The sequence below is a fragment of the Macaca nemestrina genome, chromosome 11 (genome assembly GCF_043159975.1).
Source record: "Macaca nemestrina isolate mMacNem1 chromosome 11, mMacNem.hap1, whole genome shotgun sequence".
NCBI classification, from domain to species: Eukaryota; Metazoa; Chordata; class Mammalia; order Primates; family Cercopithecidae; genus Macaca; species Macaca nemestrina.
The window spans coordinates 80,674,829-80,700,792 of NC_092135.1; the positions used below are offsets into that span (position 1 = coordinate 80,674,829).

The 25,964-nt window shown below is 34.0% G+C and overlaps 1 protein-coding gene and 1 long non-coding RNA gene across 3 annotated transcripts in view; both read left to right on the top strand.

Moving 5' to 3' along the window:
• LOC105499546 (DnaJ heat shock protein family (Hsp40) member C10) overlaps positions 1–25,964 on the top strand; it is a 53,534-nt gene that overhangs the window by 16,227 nt on the left and 11,343 nt on the right. For both annotated transcript variants that reach the window (XM_011772168.2, XM_071073006.1), the window contains 12 exons: positions 779–822; positions 4,482–4,619; positions 8,122–8,211; positions 9,061–9,174; positions 11,411–11,525; positions 15,466–15,593; positions 15,882–15,998; positions 18,470–18,571; positions 19,771–19,926; positions 21,141–21,274; positions 22,276–22,329; positions 22,599–22,746. In XM_011772168.2, coding sequence (XP_011770470.1) covers positions 779–822; positions 4,482–4,619; positions 8,122–8,211; positions 9,061–9,174; positions 11,411–11,525; positions 15,466–15,593; positions 15,882–15,998; positions 18,470–18,571; positions 19,771–19,926; positions 21,141–21,274; positions 22,276–22,329; positions 22,599–22,746 — 1,340 coding nt within the window. The remainder of the gene's footprint in view (positions 1–778; positions 823–4,481; positions 4,620–8,121; positions 8,212–9,060; positions 9,175–11,410; positions 11,526–15,465; positions 15,594–15,881; positions 15,999–18,469; positions 18,572–19,770; positions 19,927–21,140; positions 21,275–22,275; positions 22,330–22,598; positions 22,747–25,964) is intronic.
• LOC139357168 (uncharacterized) lies at positions 11,532–12,082 on the top strand. Its single transcript, XR_011609906.1, has 2 exons — positions 11,532–11,797; positions 11,949–12,082. It is a non-coding gene; the product is annotated as an uncharacterized lncRNA (long non-coding RNA).

Here is a 25,964-nt window from a genome sequence, read left to right on the forward strand (position 1 = left end):
TCTCAGCCTTCATGCTACTATATCGAAAAGATACTGCCTTTTAACTAAAATCAACCCATTACCCCATCCTGTAAGTCCTATGCTAGGAAGACACTGCCTTGCAGCAGAACATCAGCCTTAAACTTAACTAATCACCAAGGGATTTTGTCTCATTTTGGCCTATTGCCCAAATTTCTGTTCATCAAGAACAAAACTTCTTACACTCCCTGAGATTCTTTTACTTCTCACCTCAGGTAAATTGCTTTTCCCTGTCTTTGTAGGCTCTGTGATGCTATAGCTCTCTTTCTTCTAAATCTTCTCTCATTGTATTCTAGTGTTCATATTTACAGAACTTTCATAAAAATAGTGAAGGCACTATTTAAAGATTTTATTGTATTTTGAGGATCCTTTACATACTTTTATCAAATATCTGTTACATTTTATTTTCCCCCAATTATGAGATCTCTTGGGTAAAAGGGATTGTTGATAGGAGGAGAGATTGAGAGTATTATCCTAAAGAGAGAAAATTACTCTTTTCCTCTGTAGCTAGAAATCCTAGAAATTAAAGGGAGAGAATGAAAGAATGTGAGAGAGAGAGTGAGGGAGCGAGGGAGAGAGAGAGAGAATGTGTGTGTGTTTGTGTGTGTGTGTGTGTGTGTAAGTAGAAGGATTTTCATAGAGGTCCAGCTCAATTAATTGCCTTCGAATGAACGTGGTAATTTGGGGGAAAGGCAAATGCAAGTATTTTCATTAGGCTTCATAAAGGTAAAACTGCCTCATAAGGTTTTTTTGTCCCCAGATTGTTTGACTTCACAGACACGACTCAGGCTTAGTGGCATGTTGGTAAGCATCAATCATTTTGTAAAATTATATCACCATGTAAAGAAACACGTTTAGAAATTGATTTGAAACGTTTTCTTCCCTTGTTTCTTGAACATTTAACTCACCTATTTGTAATCTTATTTTCTGATGACTGTATTCATAGCTATGTGTTTTTTTCTGAATAATTAGCTACGTTCAATAAATTTTGACGTATTCTAAGTGTCATTTACTTTTTAATTATTCTGCAATTTATAAATTCCTCTTCAACTAAAGTTACATGTTAGTGTTTTTGTCATTTCCAAACTTTATTTTTTGTTTTCTTTTTTAGTCATTTTAAAATTTATTTTACTCTCATGTTAATGGCTTGGAAGTAGTCTGAGTGATGTTAATTTTTTAACACCATTGAAATACCCTTTGTGGCTTTGTGGCTTGACACTTTGTCAGTTGTGAAAATTGTGGAAATTCTTTGTGAGCTTGAATATAATAATATCTTCTAAGTTAGGTATAATATTGTATTTATTAGATCAGATTTATTAATCATGTTATTTATTTTTGGACTGCATGATCTGTAATTTCTAAAAGGGATGTATTAAAATCTCTTTCAATCATTGATTTCTCTCTTACATTTCTGTCAGTTCTTCCTTTACATATTTTGACATATTGTTCGCAGCAGTATGAACATTATTATATCCTTTGGCAGCTATTTATTTCTCTTTGTGCATTATGGATTTTTTTTACACAAATTCTGTTTTATTTGATAATAAAATCACTAACTTAGTATGCTTTTGTTTCATTCCCTTTCCTTATTTCACCCTATGCCTAGGCCTTTAGTTTTTCAACACTACACATTAGAATCACCTGAGGAGATTTTAAAAATAATAAAAAAACAAAACCAGGTCCCTCAGATCAATTAAATCAAAATATTTGAGGGTGAGGACTGAGCATTAGTATCTTTGTTTTTTTTAATATTTGGTGATCGGAGTGATCGGCCTATATTTTTCCTTTTCAGTAAAGTCTGTGCGCTTTTAGCATCAAAGTTAGGCAGGCCTTTAAATGTGTTGGAAAGTATTCTCTTTTTTTCTCTTCTTTGGAAACAGTTTCTGTACAACTGGTGTTCTTTCTTTCTCAAAAAGAATTTTTTTTGGTAGAATTTATCAGGAAACCATCTGGGCCTGGAGTTGTCTTTGAATCTGTTTTTATAGACTTTTCTCCGATCTCTCTTGATTGATTGATTGATTGATTGATTTTCTACTTCCTCTATTTGGTAAATTCTGTTTTTCTAAGACTTCATTCTTTCTACCAAATGTCTAAATGTATTGATATAAAAATTGTACATAATGTCCTATTTTTTTATATCTGTAGTATCTATAGTGATGTTCTTTCTTACTTTCTGATCATATTTTTTGTGTGTGTGTCATCTGTTTTTATTCTTATTCTGTCCAAGGAGAGGTTTTTTAAGCTTTATAAGTCTTTTCAAAGTCTCAAGTTTTAGCTTTATTGATTTTTTTTTTTTACTGCACGTTTCTTTATTTCATTGACTTAAGTACTGTATTTCCTTCCCTCAACTTTTTTATGATTTAATTTGCTGTTCTTGAATGATTAGTTCATTCATCTTCAGGCTTTCCTTTCTAATATATGAATTTAGATTGTAAATTAGTACAACTTTAGGTACATCTTCTATTTTGATATATGTAGTATTTTGATTAGCAGTTCAAAATATATTTTAATCTTCCATTTTTATTTCTCTTTGCATCACAGATTCTGTATTTTTTGTTCCCAATATTAAAGGGTATTTTTAAAAGTACTGTTGTTATTTTTTGGCTAGCTTAATTCTACCGTGGATAATGAACATGGATTCAGTTTTTTTAAGTGGTTAGGCCTTTTTTCATGGCCCAATATGTGGTAAATTTTTATAAAATGTTTCATGTGCATTTGAAAATGAATCCTGTAATTCACAGGTGCACGTTTCTATAAAATCAGTTGGGTCCAATTTGTTAGCTATGTTGATCAAATCCTCTAGATCTTAATAATTTTATTGTCTGCCTATTCTGTCAATAACAGAGAAGTGTCTTAATATCCTCTACTACTTTGTGGATATTTCTATTTCCTTTGTTTTCTGTCAATTTTTATTCATTTTGATGCTTTGTTATTAGGTAGATATTAATTTAGAATTGTATGTTTTCTTGGTGATTTGAATCTCTAACCTGATGAAATAACCCTCTTTATCTCCTTTCATGCCTTTTGCCTCCAAGTCTACCTTGACTGATACTAATATAGCTACACCAGCTTTCTTTTGTTTAATGTTGGCATTTTTCCATTTTTTACTGTCAGCCTTACTGTATCCTTATATTTATTAGCCTGCAATCAGAATGTAATTAGGTTTTGTATTTATCTAGTTGCCATTCTTTATTTTAGTCCATTTATATTTAATATTATTCCTGACATAGTTGGCTTTATACTTACCATCTTGTTAGTTTTATATCTGTCCTACCTGTTTTCTAGTCCTTTTTCCTTTTTGCTTCTTTTGGATTAATCAAGTGATTTTTAAAATTTCATTTCCCATCTCTACTAGATCTTTAGTTACCCATTCTTTTATTGTTCATTTAATGGGTACCCTAGAAATTTTGTACATGTATCCTGACTTACTCATTTGTTACCTAACGCAAGAGTACTAAACAAATTATTTTACTACCGCTGAAACTTTGCTGTTACATATTTTAATCAAATACTTTTTCTAAGTTCTATCTTAAATGCAGTTAAGTGAATACATCTTAAGTGTACAACTTAATTTTTACATATATATGCTCCCATGTAATACCACCTACATCAAGATCTATTCTTTCTTAGCTTTTAATTGTTTGTGATTTTTCTGAAGTTTCGTTATGATGTACATAGGTCTGAGTTTCTTATTTATACTGATTGAGATTAACTGGACTTCTTTATCACTATAGCTGTGTTAATATCTTTCATCAGTTGTGGAAACCTGTCAGCTGTTATTTCACTTGTTTCTGTCTTATTCTCCCTTATCTTTCCAAGATCCCAGTTGAATGTATGTTAGAACTCTATTTGTTTACTAACTTGCCCAGTCCAAAAAATTTTTTCAGTAACTTAAGGTTCTGAGAAATGTACTTTTCATATAGGATTTTGGAGCTCACTAAAGGATTAGCTTAGCCGCTGTAAATGAAAACTGGGAAGATACTAATTTAAATGCACATTATAGACACATACAGAGAATGTCTCATAAACTGTATAATTATTAAAAGGATAGCCATAATGAAAAGTCTTAAACAGTAGTTTGGTTTATTTTCTTTAACCTGAAAGACTATTGGACAGCTCACTTTCTATAAAAATTGTAAATGTAGTTTTTTGTGGATTCGTAGAAATAATTATAAAAAGTAGATTTCCACTATTAGGGAGAAAACATTTCTCAAGTTACTAAGTACCATTTTTTGCACTTAATATTTCTAAGTTTATTAATTTATAATATTGGAAATATTATCTACTTTCCAATATTTCTAATAATATTAGAAATCTACTTAACTTTGCTGTAGAACTAAGGCATGAAGTTTTAATTTTGTGGTAGAAAAATTGTGTTTTTAGCTAAGTAAAGCTCTAAATCCCTTTAACTTTTTGCCTCCTATTTACAACATGGTTTGTTTTCTGTTTCTTTTCCATTTTAGGATGGTCTTGTTAATGTAGGATGGATGGACTGTGCCACCCAGGATAACCTTTGTAAAAGCTTAGATATTACAACAAGTACTACTGCTTATTTTCCTCCTGGAGCCACTTTAAATAACAGAGAGAAAAACAGCATTTTGGTATGAATCACTTTAAACTAATTCCTTTACATATAATATACAAATGCACTCAAAAATAATATATTATTTTTGTAAGCAGTGAGCAAAGAAATGAACAATTTATATTATCTTGTGGAACCCTTATTTAGAACAGATATTTAATTTCTGAGATTCTTTTTAATACATGCTTCAGATTATAAAATTTAAGGATTATTTTTAAGCTGAAGATTACATTTCATTTAAAGTCATTACATCTTTACGTTTAAAATTACCTTACATTTAAAACCATTATATTTTTAAACCCCAAAAGTATGGAGTACATTCCTAGGTTATATGAAAGAGCATTTATACCATGAGTTTTCATTGTTTTTGATTTAATTGTTTATTTTCTCTTTTTTGAGACGGAGTCTCACTCTTGTCACCCACTCTGTAGTGCGGTGACACAATCTCAGCTCAGTGCAACCTCTGCCTCCCAGGTTCAAGTGATTCTTCTGCCTCACCCTCCTGAGTAGCTGGGATTACAGGCACCCACCACCACACCTGGCTAATTTTTGTACTTTTAGTAGAGACAGGGTTTCACCATGTTGGGCAGGCTGGTCTTGAACTCCTGACCTCAGGTGATCTGCCCACCTTGGCCTCCCAGAGAGCTGGGATTACAGGCGTGAGTCACCACTCCCAGCCTAATTGTTTATTTTCTAATGTTAAAAATATAGATCAGTGGTAGTTTTGGCTGGGGCCTAAGTATTTTTCTAAAGTACCCCATGGGATTCTGGTGTAAACTCAGTTTTCACATCTACTAATGTGGCATACCTCCCTAAGTTTGAATGAGGAAACTGAGGCTCAATCTAGTTGTCAAGGAACTGAGATAAATAGTGGGATATTGGATGGGTCACTGTGTAATCCCAAAAGAAAATAAGGACTCTGATAAGACAAATCTCCTTTAGTTTTCCCTCTGTATTTTAATTCTGTTTTTTTAGATGTTGATAAAGATAACATATACTCTTTTCAGAAATTCACATATGGCACAAAGCTGTATAAAGAAGATGCAAAATTCCCTAAAACCAAATCACTAATAGACAGCCACCATCAAATCTTGGTAAATACCCATCCAGATCTCTACTGACATATATACGCAATTATGACTTTGTGCCAGCAATTCTCTAGTTTATATCTGTGGCTGAAATCTCTGTTTTCTGCTCCAGATATATTATACACATGCACCTATATATATGTGTGTGGATGTGTGCATGTGCGCTTCTGTATTTATATGTATGTATGTACATACGTATATATCACTGCTCATTCAGTATCTCCCTTGGGATATTAGTCTGTGTCTCATATTTAAATGCCTATAACCATATTCCCAATATCCCCCCATAAATCTGCTTCATCCAGATTTTTCCCATATTAGTTGATGAAAACTGTCCTTTATTATTCAGGACAAATGCCCTGGAGTTATTCTTGATTTCTCTTTTTCTCATACCTTATAACGAATTCATCAAGAAAATCTATGGCTCTATCTTTAAAATGTGTTTATATGCGTAAAATGGATGGATGGATACAGATATGTAATTTTTCATAAATGGGATAATATAGTAGATTCTATTTTGTAATCTAGTTTTTTTCACTCAGTGTATCAGGAAAATACTTTCTTATTTAAAAATATACATTTTATATGCATACTTTATTATTTTATGAATGAATATGTATACATTATCCTTGAAGTAATTAATGATACCTGGGTGGTAAGTCATTGACTACATGTGACATACTTAGTTTAATCAGTTCCTTCTTGGTGTGTGTTTCTACTTTCTTAAGATTATAAGCAATGTTGTAATGAGCAATCTTGTGTATTTATCCTTGTGCACTTTTTTAGTTATCTTTTTAGAATGGGAGTGCTGTGGCCATTTTAAACTCAATTGGTATTGCCAGATTGCCCTCCAGAAAAGTTGTGCTAGTTTATTCTGTGCCATCAGTCCCCAAGGATTGCCTACACCCTGTCCAACAATAGAGCCTCTTGCCTTCAGTATTATAGTCTCTGGGCTTCATGATAGAAAATTGCAAGGTCAAAGACAGGAAACAGGAATGAATGACTCTGGAAATGTAATAACAGGGAATGGTGAATTAAACACTACTTATCCCTTCCAAAAGCATTCAGGTTTTGAAATATGAAACAGTATGCCAGCTAAATATATATGGTTGGTGGAATTCAGAGGCTACATAAGACAGCAGTCCTTTATAGGTATAAATATCAAATTCTCCTCTAACAGAAACAGGTTTATAATGAGGTTCTAGTAGATTAATCACTGCAAGTTTATATAGGCTGTGTAATAGGCATTTTAGTAAAATCTTCATAGTGAATAGGACTAAAGTGAATAAGCTGTAGAACTGAGGCGTGAAAGATTTGTTTTGGCATTTTAAGCTCTTTGGTAGCAGAGCTATTTCATATAGACCTCTAAGAATGTTTATGCTATAGATTTTTTTTTTTTAAGTTTTAAGGAAAGAATCTTAGAAAAAAACCTGAATTTTTATTCTTATGTTGTACCTATTGTTTTTAGCCATATGTTTGTTCTCATGCCTAGCATGATTAAGCTGTGGATTCCATGATTGTTCGTACAAGTTTTTAATGAGTTTAAGGAATACTTAAACTGTTAAACATAGATGGTTCATTAAAGACTTATTATTAAACTCTGTTTTGTCACCTTTCATATACATTTTCTTGATATAACCATTGCTGCATTCTTTATAATAACAGCTGCTTCATTGAGAGAATCAGACCAGCAGGGAGAGAGAGTTCTATGACAAAAAAAAGTATGCTGAGGATAAAATATTGACAGAAATAAAGGAGATTTGTTAGAAGGGCCTTTTATACTCATTTGTGTTTTAAATAAGAGACTCAGGCCTAAAACAAGTTTAAGATAAGATCTGTATCATTATATTTTACTCTAAAAATTCCTAAGTGGTTTGGTTTTTAGATGAAAACCTCTATAATGAGCAATAAGATCCATTCCAATTTTCCAGTTTTAAGTTCCTCTTAATTAATCTTGATTATTCGTTGGGGAAAGAAGTGTCTTCGATAATCTATTCTTCTTCTTCTAGTGTAATAAAAATTCTTAAGTGAATGTGTAAAGCATTGGCATTCTGTAAAACATGGTTAGCATTAAAATTAAGCTAAACATAATGTTTTTCTTGATGATTGAGAGGTCACTCAGGATTATTCTGAGGATTTTTATAGAATACACAGCATAATTAATTAAAAATTCCAGTTAATGCAACACCTTATAATGGAATTTATTGTATATCACTATTCAAGAAACAGCCTCATTATATAATATTTTTGATAATTGCCAAAATACACTTTTTTGTTTTTGAAAAAAGACATTTGGAATTGTTTGAAAAACTGTTTACCTTCTATAATCATTTTCCTAAAAATACTACATTGGAAATTGAAAAAACAAAAGAAAGATATCAAATATAATGAATATTTATTCAAAAAGATTACAATGTGATTTTCTTTTTCTAGTTTCTTAACTCATTGGATGCTAAAGAAATATATTTGGAAGTAATACATAATCTTCCAGATTTTGAACTACTTTCGGCAAACACACTAGAGGTAATGTTTTTATTAATAATGATAAATAGCAATGAACGTTGGTAACATTTCAAGTCTTAACATTTTAAAATCAGCATTTGTTTTATTCATCTCTAGAGAGAATTGAAAGTAGCAGTTTCAAAGGATTATATATTAGTCATTTGTAGGTTAAATTATAATTGGAGTTCTGGTGTTGCTAATTCAGGATAGATCTGTAGTTATGGAAAACCTACCCAGTCCTGAAGGTGGCCTTCAAAAGGAGCATGAGAAAAGGCAGAATTTTAATCACAGCAACTTTGGATCTGATTCGTAACTTTTTGTTCTTGCTTACAGAACAGATTATATTGATTACTAAGAAGAAGTATTCAGTTTATGGATAGAATGCTGAGAAATATTGCTTGTGGTAGAATCATTTTTTTTCTATTAGGTTGATGCAAAAGTAATTGAAGTTTTTGCCATTTAAAAGTACTGGCAAAAACCACAGTTACTTTTGCACAAAATGAAATACTTCCTAACCACGGATCTTTTGAAGTCTGTATCACTACCAGATCTTACGTGTTAAGCCTGAAAAACTGACAACTTTGCCACCCAACTTTTTAGCTATATGCTGTTAAAATCATGTATTTGTTTTTGGCAGTCATCTACTTTAAGATTTTATAATTTAGTGGCTAACCCTTCTGGAATATTTGTTTATTTTACATAGCATTATTGTAAGTAAACTACAAAATAAGAGAATGAGTGGGTCCGAATTTTAGACAGTATTTTGAAATAATGGGTAGGGGAGGTAAAACTAACTTCAAGTCATAGAAATGAAGATTACAACCTTTAGAATTTCCCATCTCTGACATGTCCTTTCTTTATCACTTTTAGGATCGTTTGGCTCATCATCGGTGGCTGTTATTTTTTCATTTTGGAAAAAATGAAAATTCAAATGATCATGAGTTGAAAAAACTAAAAACTTTACTTAAAAATGATCATATTCAAGTAAGAAAAATGTATTCTGCCTAGCCTTCTGCTGGTGTACTTTAAATTTAACACATATAGTAATTAAATTTTAAATTACATAAAAAGTCTTATTTGAAATTATAAGAAGCCTATAAGTGCTTTTGGTCTTGATTTGTGCTTTCTTTTTCCTCTTTTTTATTAAAAGTTTATATGTAATCTGAAAGTGGCTAATTTTCATTTATTTCAGCATTTGATAAACCTGTATCATACAATTTTTCTGGAATGCATACTATAGGAAGTTATCTTTCCCTTTTAAAAATTCTTATTTCTTTATATAAGTAATTCTCGGTCATTGTTTAAAAATCAGGACAATAAATAAGTACAAAAATGAAGTAATTATCTAAAAACATCACCCATACTCTTAACATTGTTCATAACCCTGCTAAGTATTTACTGTATTACCATTTAAACATTTGGTGAGTGCCCATATGCGTATGTAGGCATATGTATATGTGTGCACATGCATACATATTGTAATGGCCTTTGTAATAGACCTACACATGCAAATGTATATGTCTGCGTTTTAATCAAAATGAATTCACTGTATACTTTTTTTGTTAACTTTTGTCATTCAGCAATATCATAAACTTTTTCACAGACTTGCAAAAATGCATATATATTTATATGTATATAAAATCTCTATATCCGTGTACACATGTATATCCTCATTATTCCCTAAAGGCTACATAGTGGCTTACTATATGGCTATGCCATAATTGTTTAGCAAATCTTCTCTTACTGATTTTATGTCGTTTCCTTTATTTTTTATATCAAATTATGCAGATCTTATCTTTAGTGTGGGAAATTTTGTTTTCTTTTTTTTATTTTGAGACAGAGTCATTCTGTCACCCAGGCTGGAGTGCAGTGGCATGCTCTTGACTCACTGCAACCTCGGCCTCACGGTTCAAGTGATTCCGGGTTCCAGTGATTCCCTCCTGAGTAGCTGGGACTACAGGCGCATGCCACCAAGTCCGGCTAATTTTTGTACTTTTAGTAGAGACTGGGTTTCTCCATGTTAGCCAAGCTGGTCTTGAATTCCTGATCTCAGGTGATCCGCCCACCTCAGCCTCCCAAAGTGCTGGGATTACAGACATGAACCACCACACCTGGCCATATGGGAAATTTTCAACTCAAGGTTATGTTTTCTTAAATGGTTTTTATTCTCATTACTAGAGTCCTCCAGAAAGTTTTATCAGTTTATAATCTCACTGACAGCACATGGGTGGCCATTTCTCCATACTGTGCCCACCATGGTACTCTCATTCTTCATAATCTTCACAATTCCAATAGGCCACAAGTGATATGTTAACAATATTCACTTTCATTTAGTTGCTTTCTACTGGTTGGGGGAAAAATACTTTTTCATGATTATTAACAGATCATAATTTTTCTCCAGTTAATTTTCTCTTTGTATCTGTGGCCTATTTTCTTTTTTCTGATGGGATGTTTGTCCAGTTTTGTTTGTTTTTTTTTGTTGATGTGATGTAGTGTTGCTCTGTCAGCCAGGCTGGAGTGCATTGGTGTGATCTAGGCTCCCTGCAACCTCCGCCTCCCGGATTCAAGCAGTTTTCCTGCCTCAGCCTCCCAAGTAGCTGGGAATACAGGCGCAAGCCACCACACCTGGCTACTTTTTGTATTTTTAGTAGAGACATGGTTTCACCATGTTGGTCAGGCTGATCTCAAACTCCTGACCTCAGGCGATTCACCCACCTCAGCCTCCCAAAGTGCTGGGATTACAAGCATGAGCCAGCGCACCTGGCCCATCTTGTTTCTTAATGGATCTTCTGTCTTAAATGCCACGAATTTGTTCCCGGTTTATCATTTGGCTGTTGTGCTTAGGTTCTTCTTTTTCACACAGTTTGAAAACATTAACCTTTTTCTTCATTATTTCTGCTTCTGAAAATGATCTCTCCTCTATCTCAAGATTATATAAACATTCTCTACATCTTCAGAAAGTAGGTTTCTGGAATAACTTCATATTTTCTTGGGAATTTCCTCAGGTTTTTGTTAACTCTCTAGGAAGCATTTTTTAACTAAATTGAGTCTTATTATTAAATATAAATGAATTATTTCTGTCTCTTATTTTCATAGCCTGTTAGCTTCTGTTTAAAAACTGTGTCATTAGGGCAATGCCATTTTTGGATTATCATGAATATTTTCAAATCAAATGGGTAAGACTATTTTTATCAAATTTGACCTTCTTTTTCTCCTTTAGGTTGGCAGGTTTGACTGTTCCTCTGCACCAGACATCTGTAGTAATCTGTATGTTTTTCAGCCATCTCTAGCAGTATTTAAAGGACAAGGAACCAAAGAATATGAAATTCATCATGGTAAGAATAGAAAACATGATAAAAAATGTAGCTTCATTTTCATATAGAGGTTTTCTAATTGTGCTTTTTAAATTTATTTTGTATGGACATGCTTATTGTAAATAACTTTTCTCAGTAAATATGAGGACAGATATTTTGAATTATATGTAGTCATTTTATTCTCTTTACTCTTCTTTTTAACATAAATGCCTTTTCTCTATTCAATATTTTGATCAGGGTTTCTGGTGATAAGTCAAGCTAGTGAGAAATTCAAGTCCTGCTTGTTGGCAAAAGTAAGCAACACCTGCAGTTTATATTCCAGCTTGCCATGTGTATCATCTCAGCCATTATAGGCAATTTCCAGACATTCTTTTTGGTTTTTCTCCCACTAGACTTCCGATTAACTGCCTTGTTATCTTTCTTGCATTTATAATTTTATTTCAGCTTATTTGGGACTTTAGCTCTGCATTTATGTGAGTGCAGTCTCAACTCCAAGAGTTCGGACTACAGCAGAGTTCTTGTCCTGAAAGAAGTCAAATGTAGCAAAAGAAAGACACAGACTACCAACTATCATACAGTTAAGTGAATAACACATACCGATGAAATGCCCGTTAGCACCTAGCACTGCTTTCAATGTTGAGGATATAAATTTGTAAGACATGAACTCCTTCAAGAAGTTTAAAATAGTGTAGTAGGGAACGGAGGAGGGAGATCCATAAGAAAACATAAAAAATACCTTAATGGTCATTATATATTAACTACAACAAGATAAAATAGACTTCTGCATAGTAGAGGTCAAGAAGTGGTATTTGAATTGAGCATAAAGTACTCACTTTCCCCAAGCAACTATAGGGGAAAAAGAAGTGAGACCTCTAGGCTGGAGGAACTTTGTGAGCAAAGGTTTAGGGTAAGATAACCCTCACAGTAACTACTGTTTATTCACTGCTTTCTACAAGTCAGACATTCTGCCAAAAGCCTCGCATACGTGATTCATTTTTATCTTTACAACAGCCCAGTGAAGGAGAAAATGGAGACTCAGAAAGGTTAAGTAACTTGCCCTATGACAGACAACTGGAAACTAGCCATGGTAGATTTTGAATCAAAATTTGACTGACTGCAAAACCTAGGTTTAAACTATACATCATGCACTAAAAGTGCTAGAAATGACTAAGTTTGAATAATAGAATTATATTATTTTTTATCTCTCAAATAGTTATCAGACATCCCTCTTCTCTGTGCTTACTGCTTTGTTTTAGGCCCATTATCTCCTTCATCTATTATAATAATATCCTCTAGGAGGGTTGCTTATCTCCTAGCCTCTCTTCCTTACAATCGATTCTTTGTTTTGTTTGCAGTTATTGTCCATTCCATTCTTGTGTCACTTTTCCGCCTTGACTTTCCTGATTTCTTATAGCATAAGCTTCAGATTCCTTAGCATAGAAGCAATAATCGTGTCTGTTTTGCTCACTGCTCTATCTCCAGCACCTAGAGTGGTGCCTGGCACATAGTAAGAACTCAGGAAATGTTTGTTCAGTGAATGGGATATGTTTACAGTCTGGCTCCGCCAGTTTTTCCAATCTTAATTCCCACTGCTGCCCCTCCAGATAGTCTTAGCTCCAGCTACCTTTGGATCCTTGTGAATGCCATATTCTTTCACTCCTCTAGGTGCCTTCACACATGATTTTTCCTCCTGCATTGTAATCACTCCTTCCTGTTCCACAGGATATTTAGCAAACACCAAATTGCCCTTCAAAACTTAAAGCAGCTTCTTCCCTGGGAAATACATTGTGAATCTCCAAGCACTTCCTTTTATGTCTTACAAACTTTGTAATAGAACTTACATTGTTTAGATTAAAATAGTTATTGAGCATCTACATGTACCAGGTACAGTACTGAAGAATAGGAAAAAATGTGAACTATAATTAGTAATCTCTAATACAAAGAACATTGTGGGCTATTAGGGAAAACAGACAAATAAATGGACAATTTTTTTTTATGGACAGGTTTTTAAAAATGTTTGCAGTGGGAAGTATTTATTGTCTATTGCTTAGTAGTAAATTACCCCAAAACTCAGTGGTTTAAAACAAACATGTATTAATTCACAGTTTTTGGTGGTCAGGAATCTGAGAACAGTTTAGCTGGGTAGTTCCAGACATGGATTTTCTCATGAGGTTGCATTCAAAATACACAAGGGCTCTGGTCCTCTGAAGGCTAGACTAGCTACAGGGTCTGGTTCCAAGCTTACTCCTGCGATGGTCAGGAGGCCTCATATGGCAGGAGGCCTAAGTTCCTCACTGGCTGTTGGCAGAGGCCTCAGTTCCTCATCGTGGTCCTTTGTGGGGCTGCTCTCAATATGGTAGCCAGCTTCTCTGATAGTAACAGAGATGAAGAGAAGTAGATTTGTAAAAGACCAAGAATGCAAAATCAGTATTACTTGTTGACTGTTGAGATGTGTGGGAGGTCGAGAGAGAGAGAGTCAAGGATAATACCTATGTTTCTGTCTTGACGAAATTGCAATTGAGTGATTGTACTATTCAGTGTAAGTGGACTGTGGTAGCAATGTAGAAAATGGATTAGTTAAGGAAGGCTGAGTGAAGAAACACTAGCCAGGTTATTACAGTAGGCCAGACTGAGTTCAGGCAGTAGCAATGGGTTGGAAATGGTAAGAATGGAATGGATAGAATTACTATGATACAGGGCAGAGAAAAAAGTCAAGGCTTACTCTGGGGAATTATATTTAGCCAGCTAGTGGATAATTATGTTATTGCCAAGATAAGGATGGTGAGAAAAGGAGCAGGTTTGGAGGAAAATAACACAGCCTTAATTTGAATATATGGCCATGTGTCAACGACAGAGACGTCTTCTGAGAAATGTGTGGTTAGGTGATTTCATGGTTGTGCAAACATCAGAGAGCGTACTTTAAAAACACTAGATGGCATAATCCACTACACATCTAGGCTATACAGTATAGCCTATTGCTCCTAGGCTACAGATCTGTACAATGTGTTACAGTGTACTGAATATCATAAGCAACTGTAACAGTGGTAAGAGTTTGTGTGTCTAAATGTATCTAAATATAGAAAAGGGGTAATGTGTTGCACTGCAGAGTTACAACAGCAACACCATCACTGAGCCATAGGAATTTTTCAGCTCCATTATAATCTTATGGGACCCCATCATATAGGTGGTCCACCATTGCCTGAAATATCATTATTCAGGACTGTATTGTGTTTGATGTGTTTACGTGATATCCAAGTACAAATTTTTCACTGGGAAGTTGGTAACACGGGTTTTGAATTCCTAAGAGAAGTCTAGGTTGTAGAAAACGATTTAGGAGTTAGGCCATAATAATCACCGAAGTAAGCGTAAATAAAGAACCCTATAAAAAAGTCATTATTCTACCTCTGAAGATGAGGGAACATTTCAAAAAGATTTTGACTTTTTTTTTTTTTTTTTTTTTTTTTGAGATGGGGTCTCACTCTCACCAGGCTGGAGTGCAGTGGCGAGATCTCTGCTCACTGCAACCTCCACCTCCCAGGTTCAAGTAATTCTCCTGCCTCAGCCTTCCGAGTAGCTGGGACTACAGGCACACGCCACCATGCCTGGCTAATTCTTTATATTTTTAGTAGAGACAGGGTTTCACTGTGTTAGCCAGGATGGTCTCAATCTCGTGACCTTGTGATCTGTCTGCCTTGGCCTCCCAAGTGCTGGGATTGCAGGCGTGAGCCAGCGCGCCTGGCCAATTTTGACATTTTTAGTCCAGGAAACAGAAGAGTGTGCAGGAAAAGGGTACTCCTATCAGAGCTAAGCCCTGTATAGTATACAGAACACTAAAACCTCACCAAAATCAGTTTGTTCATAATTTATCTTCTTTAATATTTTGAGTGTAAAAACTTTGAAATGTTTCTGTGCATACAAAAAGCAGAATTTGGATTTTAATTTCTCTCATTCACTTTGAAAGGAAAGAAGATTCTATATGATATACTTGCTTTTGCCAAAGAAAGTGTGAATTCTCATGTTACCACACTTGGACCTCAAAATTTTCCTGCCAATGACAAAGAACCATGGCTTGTTGATTTCTTTGCCCCTGTAAGTTATTTTTGTCTGTCAAATTCTAACATTGTCAGATTTTCTCCTGTTATGGCAAAAAGACATTTTCTAGATAACTTTGAATCATTAGTACTAGAACTGTGTCATCCATTGTGGCCACTAATGTACATTGCTTCTAAATGAGTGCTAATGTAATTACCCCTCCAGGGAAGGTTTGCCACTAAATACAGTATGTGTTACTTAGCATATTACTTGTTGCAGAAATGATGGGGGGGGTGCGGTTTGTGTCATTTGGCTCGGTGCTTATGAATATTTTTTCTTCCCTAGTGGTGTCCACCATGTCGAGCTTTACTACCAGAGTTACGAAGAGCATCAAATCTTCTTTATGGTCAGCTTAAGTTTGGTACACTAGATTGTACAGTTCATGAGGGACTCTGTAACATGGTAAGGCAAAGTATCAAAAATTATGCTAATTAATTTTATAAAATGGAGACCTTTGGGCTGTTTATTATTAAAACAATAAAATAACTTAGAAATAATACATCTTCTATTTAGAGTAGTAACAAATTATTTAAACAAATAATTTTTTTAGAAAATGGTATCAAATATGATTGGATTAAACCATGAATAGCTAATCAGTGGATTGAATGTAAATAAGGTCTTATTTATCAAATTCAGGCAGCTGTTTTCATTAACTTGATAAAATGCTTATATGATTTTCCAGTTATTTAAGATTGTTATATTTATTTAATATTTTTGACATTTTATAATTTTTTTCCTTTGGCTTTCCTCATACTTCTAAGTATATTTGCTGGAAGGAAGTTAAAACAATGAACAAGCCTTTTGAAATCTTTGTCTAAATGAAAATATTTTCTCAGGTAAATATTCACTCCTCAGTTGCAGGAAAAACTAGAAATTATGTACCGTAGAATGAAAGTACATAATATCACCTATAAAATACTCTTGGCAAAAAAAAAAAAAAAAAATCCATCCTATAGTAGATCTATCTCCAGATCTATTAGTCTATAGGAAATCGAATGACAAGAGAGCATATTAAGTGACACCATGGATATGAAATCTATAATTTCCAGTATGTGGAGAACTTTACAGGACAAACACCCAGTTTATTGGTCAAATACATTGTATATAGTGGAGGAGAGATTAAAGAGACTTAACAGACTGTCAGTCAAATACAACATTTAGACTTTGTTTGGATGCAATTTAAACAAACCAAGTGCAGAGAAAGATAATTGAGGAAATGTGAACACTGACAAGATATCTGATGATTTCAGGTAATTATTGTTAATTTTTGACAACAAAACTGATACTATGGTTATATGGAGGGGAGTCCTTACATTTTAAATATACTGAAATATTTGTGGATGAAATTACAGATCATCTGAAATTTGCTTTAAAATAATCTTAGGAGTAGACTAGAAAGGGAGTATAAGTGAAATAAAAAGCCGTGAGTCAGTGATTATTGTAGCTATATGAATACGCGAGAGTTTGTTGCTCTCTACTTTTGTGAATGTTTTAAATAACTCATAAAAAAAGTTAAAATAGATGGAGAAAAGATAAAGGGAAAAAAGAAATGGGAAGAGGAAGGAAAACAAAAGAAAGCCATACATTTTTAGAACATCATAGAAGTTTAAGCCAGCAGCAGTGGCACATGCCTGTAGAAATTTCTTTAAAATACATTTTTATAAAAGGAAATGAATAAGGCCTTTGGTTTTGAATGTTTTATCTGTAACTTTGAAAGAAATGCCAAAAATACAAAATTAATGTGGTAAACAATAATTATCTTAATTTTAATTCCTTCAGTTTTTCTACTTTCCATCTTAGCTCGTTAAACAAATGTGAGTTCAGTGTAAGCGTTTAAAACTGATATCCGATGTACCTGGAATAGAGGCCAAAATTCACACTCACCAATTAGTTGCCACTCACTAATTGGTTGACCTTGACCAAGTTACTTAGCCTCTCAGTAGCTTAGTTTCCTAATCTATACAGTGGGTTTTATAATTTTAGCAACTAAGTAGAATTGTTGTGAAGAATAAATGAGAAACTACATGTTAAATGCTAAAATAATGCTCAACACATAGTAAACACATTAAATTTCAGCTGTAATCGCTTTGTTAATCAATGAATTATTTGAATTTGCACACATTTTTCAAGACTAATATAAATGTTTCCATTGTTTTTTCAAAAATTATTTTGAATCCTGGTCAAAGATTCCAATTTGCTAATGAGTACTTAAAACTTTAAGAGTACAAAGTTCAGCTACAGCAAATCTACAGACAGGGATCTCTTTATAACTTTAAAAATAAGAGCTTGAGAGAGATGCTTCCTAGGCTGGTGCCCATTTTACTTCTGAGAAGGAAATTAAGCATTTCCTACTATAAAGGCTATCTTGAAGAAAGAATACAAAGTGATTACATTCATAGGGCATGATTCATAATTCTTTAACCTAAAATATAATCATGTACCCCCTAATTATTTGTGTCTTTATTCTTGCTATGTTATTTCCTGATCATCATCATTTGTAGAAAAAGTATTTATTATGGTTTAAAAAAAGACTCAAGCTAGAGATACAGCCTGTTCTTTATAGCCTCTTCTTATCTTGGTTCAGGAGAGTAAAAAGGGACCATTCGTGTAATTACCATGTCGATTTCTCAATGTTTCAATGTCTATGGTTTTCATGGCTAATGGAGCAGCTATAAATAAGGATCAGGTATTCATCAGTATTTAGCAGTATTCATTGCCATGAGTGCTTTGCTAAATTTGGTGAGACTAAAATTTTTGTCACCAGCAATTTAGAAATGGGTTTTTAAAATCCTGTTAGAGGCAAACTTGTTATAAATTTGTAACAAATAGGTGAAATCTATAAAATCTTTAATTTGTATTCTCCTTCCTATCAGTATAACATTCAGGCTTATCCAACAACAGTGGTATTCAACCAGTCCAACATTCATGAGTATGAAGGACATCACTCTGCTGAACAAATCTTGGAGTTCATAGAGGTATTTCAAACTATAGACTATGTGGCTAGAAATTTGTCTTTTTATATGTTACACCCTGTATGAATATTTCATATTGTTTAATAGGATTTCTTCTTTCCATGCCCAAACTATTTTCTGACAAAATGATTTTTAAAGAATTTTTCTAATGTTTTACTGTTACTAAACTCAACGTAAATCTGTGTTTTACTTGTTACCTGGTATGTACAGTGCCTTATAAACAATGGACACAATTCTTTATTGAACATATGCAGTATACTTTCACCTCGTCACCCCCTTGCGCTGTTTTCTCTGAAAATGAGTGTCCGGCATCTACAGCATCTTTTTTTTTTTTTTTCTTCTCAGTAACACTCTTGATTGACTGAAATACAGGGGCCTCCTAGAAAAAAATGAAAAATTCTTGTTTATTATTATCCATTTAATGACCCTCCAACCTTGTCCTACTCATCTGTTCCTCCTTCTCTAACGTAATGTTTTGTGGTGGTTTCCCAGTGAAGCTACCCTCTTCATTAGTATTACCTGATTGTTGTAGGCTGAAGCTTTGTTAAAATATCATTTGGAGCAAAGAATCTGTAGAACGGTGTAGTATCACCAGTCAGAATGTCAGAAAAATGAGATAGTAGGCTTTCCATTAGTAATTAAAGAATCATTTTCAAGCCAGTCATTCTTGGTTCTAGAACAAAACTTTATGGCCTCTGTAGACATCCAGGCAGCCCTTGAAACTTTTGTATTATCCACGCGGAAACTTAAAATCACCTCTTTTCCCTGCCTGTCATTTTAGTGATATGTAGAGATAAAGGAAAAATAGACCTTGATTTTTTACAAAACTGATGAGCAAAATCCAAACTTAAAAAATCTAAGTTAGTTTTATTTTCATTTTTTAAGTTAATTCACATTAGATTTCTTTTAGCTATCCTTAAGTACCTTTTAGTTTCTCAAAAATGAGAACTTTCTAAAGGACATACACGGATTGAGCACCCCTAATCCAAAAATCTTAAATCTGAAATGCTCCAAAGTCTGAATTTCATGTTTAGCCTTGGGTTTCATCCCCAAGATACATGCAAATATTCCAAAATTCAAAATTCACAATACTTCCAAGTATTTTGGATAAGAGATACTCAGCCTGTACCAACGATTTTCCAGGAATATATGAACAGCTGTGTTTTATATACATGTTATAATGGAAGCTATGTTCTCTTCAGGATCTTATGAATCCTTCAGTGGTCTCCCTTACACCCACCACCTTCAATGAACTAGTTACACAAAGAAAACACAACGAAGTATGGATGGTTGATTTCTATTCTCCGTGGTGTCATCCTTGTCAAGTCTTAATGCCAGAATGGAAAAGAATGGCCCGGGTATAGTAAAAATCATTTATTTTTAATCTTAACATTTACTGTTTATTTAACAGAATTATTTTGAAACTGATGTGAGTGAACCCACAATTAAATTATTACTTTATAACAGTTCTGATCATACCACTTTGATTCCAGCTCTGTTTCTGTCTGGTACGTGAATGGCATAGCCTACCCTTTTGTGTGTATAGCATCTGGTACACATTTTTTTTTTTCTTTTGGTCAGCGAGGTACAGTCTCACTCTGGAGTGCAGTCGCGCAATCTTGACTCACTGCAACCTCAGCCACCCTCGTAGCTGGGATTACAGGCATGTGCTACCACGTCTAGCTAATTTTTGTATTTTTAGTAGAAACAGGGTTTTGCCATATTGGCCAGGCTGGTCCTGAACTCCTGGCCTCAAGTAGTCTGCCTATCTCTGCCTTTCCAAGTGCTGGGATTACAAACATGAGCCACCGTGCCCAGTATATCCGGTGCTTTTAACTAAATTGTTGCCAAAAACAACCCAAAACTTTACCTCATTTTTTGTTTCAATTTTTTCTAATTTTTTTTCTGCTTTATTTTTAGAGCTTAAAGATAACATTTCCTCACATATTGTAGGACTTAAAAGTAAGAAAACAAAAAGCTTTCAGCATGTGTATTAGAAAATTTCCTGAAAATAGGCACCATGTTTTAAGTTGTACAAGATTGGAAACAAATTACTTAAATACCAGAATGGAAAATGCAATTACTACTTCACATTTATTTACAAGATAAAAAATAAATCTGAGTTAAAGTGATTTCTAGTATCTTAACATTTAGGATTACATATTTTTGTGCTCTTTTCAATACAATTTTTAAGTTCAGGTGTGAGTCAGTATAACATATTAGATACCTATAATGCTTGTTTTCATTGGAAAGAGTAATTCTTTGAAATATTGCAAAGACTTTCATTAGTTTCTGGCACTTTGAATTTTAGAAGTACATAGTTTTTTCTCATGTAACAGGTAAATGAAGTAAATTGTTTAATCTGCAATAATTTTAGTAAGTGCTTAATTACAAAATTAGATTACAAATTCATTATTATAAGTGGTCTATTTTATGTTAAACCCTTATCCATTTTTACTGGGTGAAAGTCACTGATACATAATAACTATTTCACTATAATAATATAATGCTTGTTTCTTTATTGTAAACATATGTAAAAAGTGATGGAGGTAATCCGTTTCTTCTTTTATAGACATTAACTGGACTGATCAATGTGGGCAGTATAGATTGCCAACAGTACCATTCTTTTTGTGCCCAGGAAAATGTTCAAAGATACCCTGAGATAAGATTTTTTCCCCCAAAATCAAATAAAGCTTATCAGTATCAGTAAGTATTCTCTCATATTTGAAGGCATGTATTATAATTATTTAATTATACACTTAACAGTTAAGTTACCTGAACAAAATAAAAGTTAACCCAACAAATACTTATTGGGAGCCTAGTACGTAAAGATAGTGTGTTAATGAGCACTTCAGAAGATGAAAAGAGAGTACTGAACAGTCTCAATGTGCATAAAACTTATAATCTAGACAAAAAGATAAGGAAAGGAAGAGCTAACATTTATTAAGTCCTTATTTGGTTTCAGGTACTATATTAGATACTTTACTCACCTTATTTCCAATAATCCTCACATATACTTTGTGAACTAGGAATTACTGCCCTTCCTACTATTACAGAGAAGTAAACTGTGATTCTCAGCCCTTAGAATCCAAGGTCTATAAGTTATCTAAGGCTTAGATAACTTCCCCAAGTCACACAGTTGTTAAGTTGAAGCTGGGGTTTGAACCCAAGTCTGTCTCAGCACCCATGCTGTTTCCACAACACCATGTGGTATTTCAGGTAGAAAACGCAAATGTAAGGTACATATGATGAATGTTATTAAACAAGTAAAATTGAACCATGGATTTCAAGGGAGGAAAGGATCTCAACTATGAGGAAATTATGAAAGGCTGCATTTTGTAGGTAGTTTTTGACATGTGTCTTTAAAAATTGGTAGGAATTTAACAGACAGTAATAACTTGAATAAAGATTCAGAAACTAAAACCGTGGACATTCTGAGTTTTGCAGTTCCCATAGGTCTACAGGAGATGTCCAATAGGTAGCTAGACATTCTGGGCTGTCTGGGACACAAAGATACCAAGACTAGAGAAAAATACATTTGTGAGGCCTTGTAAACAGAATTTGTAGCTAGGAATATCTGAGAAGAGAGATGCCAGATGAAATCAATCAGTATAACTTGTTTTTTAAATTGCTACAATAAGATTGTTTTCTGAATACATCCAATAATAGATAATCCTATTTACAACTAACATTTTTTCTTCTCTCAGCAGTTACAATGGTTGGAATAGGGATGCTTATTCCCTGAGAATCTGGGGTCTAGGGTGAGTAATTAAAATGTATATCATTGTATAAAATAGATTCAAAGCTATTTACCCCCCTTTTATGTCAATAGTTAAATTTACTATGGGTTAAGGTTCTAGCCTTTTAAATTACTTAGTAAAGGATTATATTAACCAAGATGGTACTGTACTTTATTACGTTGCCATTCCCTGACATCATTTTTAACTTAGAAAGTATTACAATATTACTACATTTTAGATGTTTGCTTTGGTTTTATATAATGAAAAATGATTTTGATCCTTTGCCACAGATTTTTACCTCAAGTATCCACAGATCTAACACCTCAGACTTTCAGTGAAAAAGTTCTACAAGGGAAAAATCATTGGGTGATTGATTTCTATGCTCCTTGGTGTGGACCTTGCCAGAATTTTGCTCCAGAGTTTGAGCTCTTGGCTAGGGTGAGTCTTACCTGTCTTAAATAAGTTGTAACAACGTTCGTGTTTAGTAATTAGATAAAACATTGTAAATACATAATTTTTAGGTTTTTTTCTTAAATGTTTCCTCTGAATTTAAAAATAACTATTATATTTCTATGATTATAATCATTGTAGTAGATTTCCTCTTTCTTTGTTAAAGCTTTTAGCTAACATCTTCTCTATCTTGGTAGACATCATCATCTACTAACCATAAAAGCCAGAAACTTCTCTTTCTTCTCCCTCTTGTCTATTTCCTCTTCCCCACCCAAGTACTCTGTTGCCTTCCAGGCAGTCACTAGATTCTGTCAGTTTTATCTCCTAAATGTCTTTCAAATGTCATTTCTTATTCATTTCTGCTGCTAACCTGTTTATTCAACCCTTTATCATCTGTTGTCTAGACTTAACCATATTTGCCTTTTAAGTACAGTCTTCCCTTGGTATACTCAGGGGATTGGTTCCAGGAACCCCCATTCCATACCAAAATCTGTTCATGCTCAGGCCTCACAGTGGGTTGTATGCAGGGTTTCACATCCTATGAATATTATATTTTCCATCTGCAATTGCTTAGAAGAAAAAAATTCCCAGTTCAAGCAGTTCAACACAGTTCAAGCCTTTGTTGTTCAAGACTGTCAGTCTACCTTTGTCAGTGCTGCCCTGGTGATCTTCTAAAATATTTCCCTCTCTGGCTCACTAAGTTTCTCAATATGCATACATTGACTTCAGGTATCTGATATGAGCTCTATCTCTATTGTCCACCTCACACCTTAGATTCCAGTATAACAGAGTACTTCAGGTTCTCCGAACATGTATCCTTATTTACATGCCACCCCCTCTCTCTAAAATGCTCTGTCCTTACCTTGGTCATCTGTATTTTTTCTCCTCTTCCTACAAAACTTAGCTCTGATGGCACTGCTCTATTCTCTGCCCTTCTCAGTTAATCATTGTCACCTGGATATGTTATCAGTGTACTGATACAATGCATATTAATTATTTATTTATTATTACTTGAAAGATTTTAAATTTGACCGGAAATAAAAGGAGCTGAATACTAATGGAAATATTTAGTTGTAGCAATTTTGGGTTTTGGTTGGTTGGTTGGTTTTGGTTTGGTTTTTTTTTTCGATATAGCATTGTCCATCTTCCTTTGAAAATGACTGTCTCTTCCTGAGGGCAAAGTCCATGTTTTATTTATTTTTATATCCCCAGGGCCTAACTCAGTAAATGCTTATATAAAAGTAAACTGAATATGTACCCTCAATGTAGTCAGTTTTTAGTGTTTCTTTCTGTCATAACAGTCTTATTAGTGACCTAATCCAGGTTGATAGCTTTCTTGCCTCCATAACTCAAGGAACTCTTGCCACTAGTGTTGGTATAAAACATTCAACTAGAATGAGAAAGTCAGTGCCAGTTCCACCAGTTCAGTTCACACTAAAGCTTAGCATCCCAGACCATGGGAATTTTTTAGCAGAGGGATTTTAAAGGTCTTACTAGCTATGAAAGATTATTTTTGTTATTAGCTGGTGCATCAGATAAGAGGTTTATTCTTTCCATTTTTTCTAATCTTCTTATGCTTCCTTCTGTAATAATTGTGTTTTACTTCATTTCTCATGTGCTAAAAACTGTACTTAATTATAAACTTTGTAGTGCAACTCTGTATTATATCTAGTAGAAAATTATTTAAACATGAAAAAGACCACTCATTCAACAAATTTTAAGTACCAAGTGAAAAGCAATTATGCTAAGTAGTAGGGCCATATAACTCCAGATGAAAGAAAAGGAAGATGAAAAGGAAGAAATTCCATGTCTTTAAGGAGATTTTAATCTAGTGAAAAGAGAAAATGGAAATAAATATAAGTAATACAAGATAGTTGCTACAGTAAAATTAGAATGAAGGTGGAACATGGGCAGAAGAGTGTCAGTGATGCCAGAGAAATATGTTTAGAGCACCAAAAACAGTATGGTGCCATCTCATAAGTAATTGGAAATACAAGTAAGCACATACACAAACATTTTGTAAATGACATAGAAACTTACGAAAATAACATTCCTACATTTTTCTTACTTTCAGTATGCAAGTATGTGTGTGTGTGTGTGTGTCTGCCTACATGCTTGTGCCCTAACACAAGTTAGTCTGCATATTAGTATACCCCTGCCTTGGGGACGAAACTAGAGGCAGCAAAGATGTTTTAATTGTCCTAAAGTGAGAGGTGATAACTTTAACCAGGATTAGGGCAGTGATGATAGAAAGAAGGGGACAAATACAAAAGAGAGATGAGAATAAATAGTATTGAATGTGATAGATGAAGGATAGAGAGGAGTCTGGATAAGCCTAATTTCTGGCTTGAAGTGAATGAATAGGACAGGAAGAAGAGTGGGTTCAGGGGACATCTTGTGTTTGGGTGCTTATGCAGCATTCACTCAAAGCAGGCCAGTTTGTAGTTAGCTATGAAATCGAAGAGAGTGATTGGGGTACATTAGCATATAGATACGGAAAACCACCCTGGGCAACTGTTCACAGTGAAAAGATTGTTGATCAAAGATGGAACGCTAATAACTTGAGGGGCAGGTAAAGCAGATCCTCATGCTGGAAAAAGGAAGAACAGTCAGAGGGGTAAGAAAGCCAAGAGAGAGTAGTGATAAATGCTAAAAAAGAAATAAGAAAAGAAAGGAGTGGTCAGCCTCGCACAGTCCTTCTGAGATTGTTAAGCAGATTACTTCCATCAGTATTGAGCCAGGAGTTGAGGTGGAAGTCACCATTGTAGATGCTTAAGTCAACTATTTTAATAAATTGATTACCAGTTGTTTAAAAAAAAAAAAAAAAAAAAGAGTGGTCAGCAGTAAACATCAGTTGCCCAATAAGATCAAAAAGTGCCCAGTTTGGTCAAGCGGTCACTGGTGAACTTACAGCAGTTTCAGTGGAGGGAGCAGTAAGCACAGAAGCCAGACTAAAATGTTGCCAAATAAGCAGACAGTGGGGAAGCAGTGAAAGAGTAGACTGCTGCTCAGGAAAAAAAGAGAGAGCATGAGAAGCACAATGGCAGAGGAGCTGTAATCCAGGAAGGAATCCTTTCGTGATTATATACATCTTCACTGGAGAATATGCATTCTGACAGGGAGGGACTGGAGAATACAGATGGAGTAGTCAGCCTTCACAAGACAAACAGTCCCCAAAGAGTCCTACCACAGCACACACCCAGTGA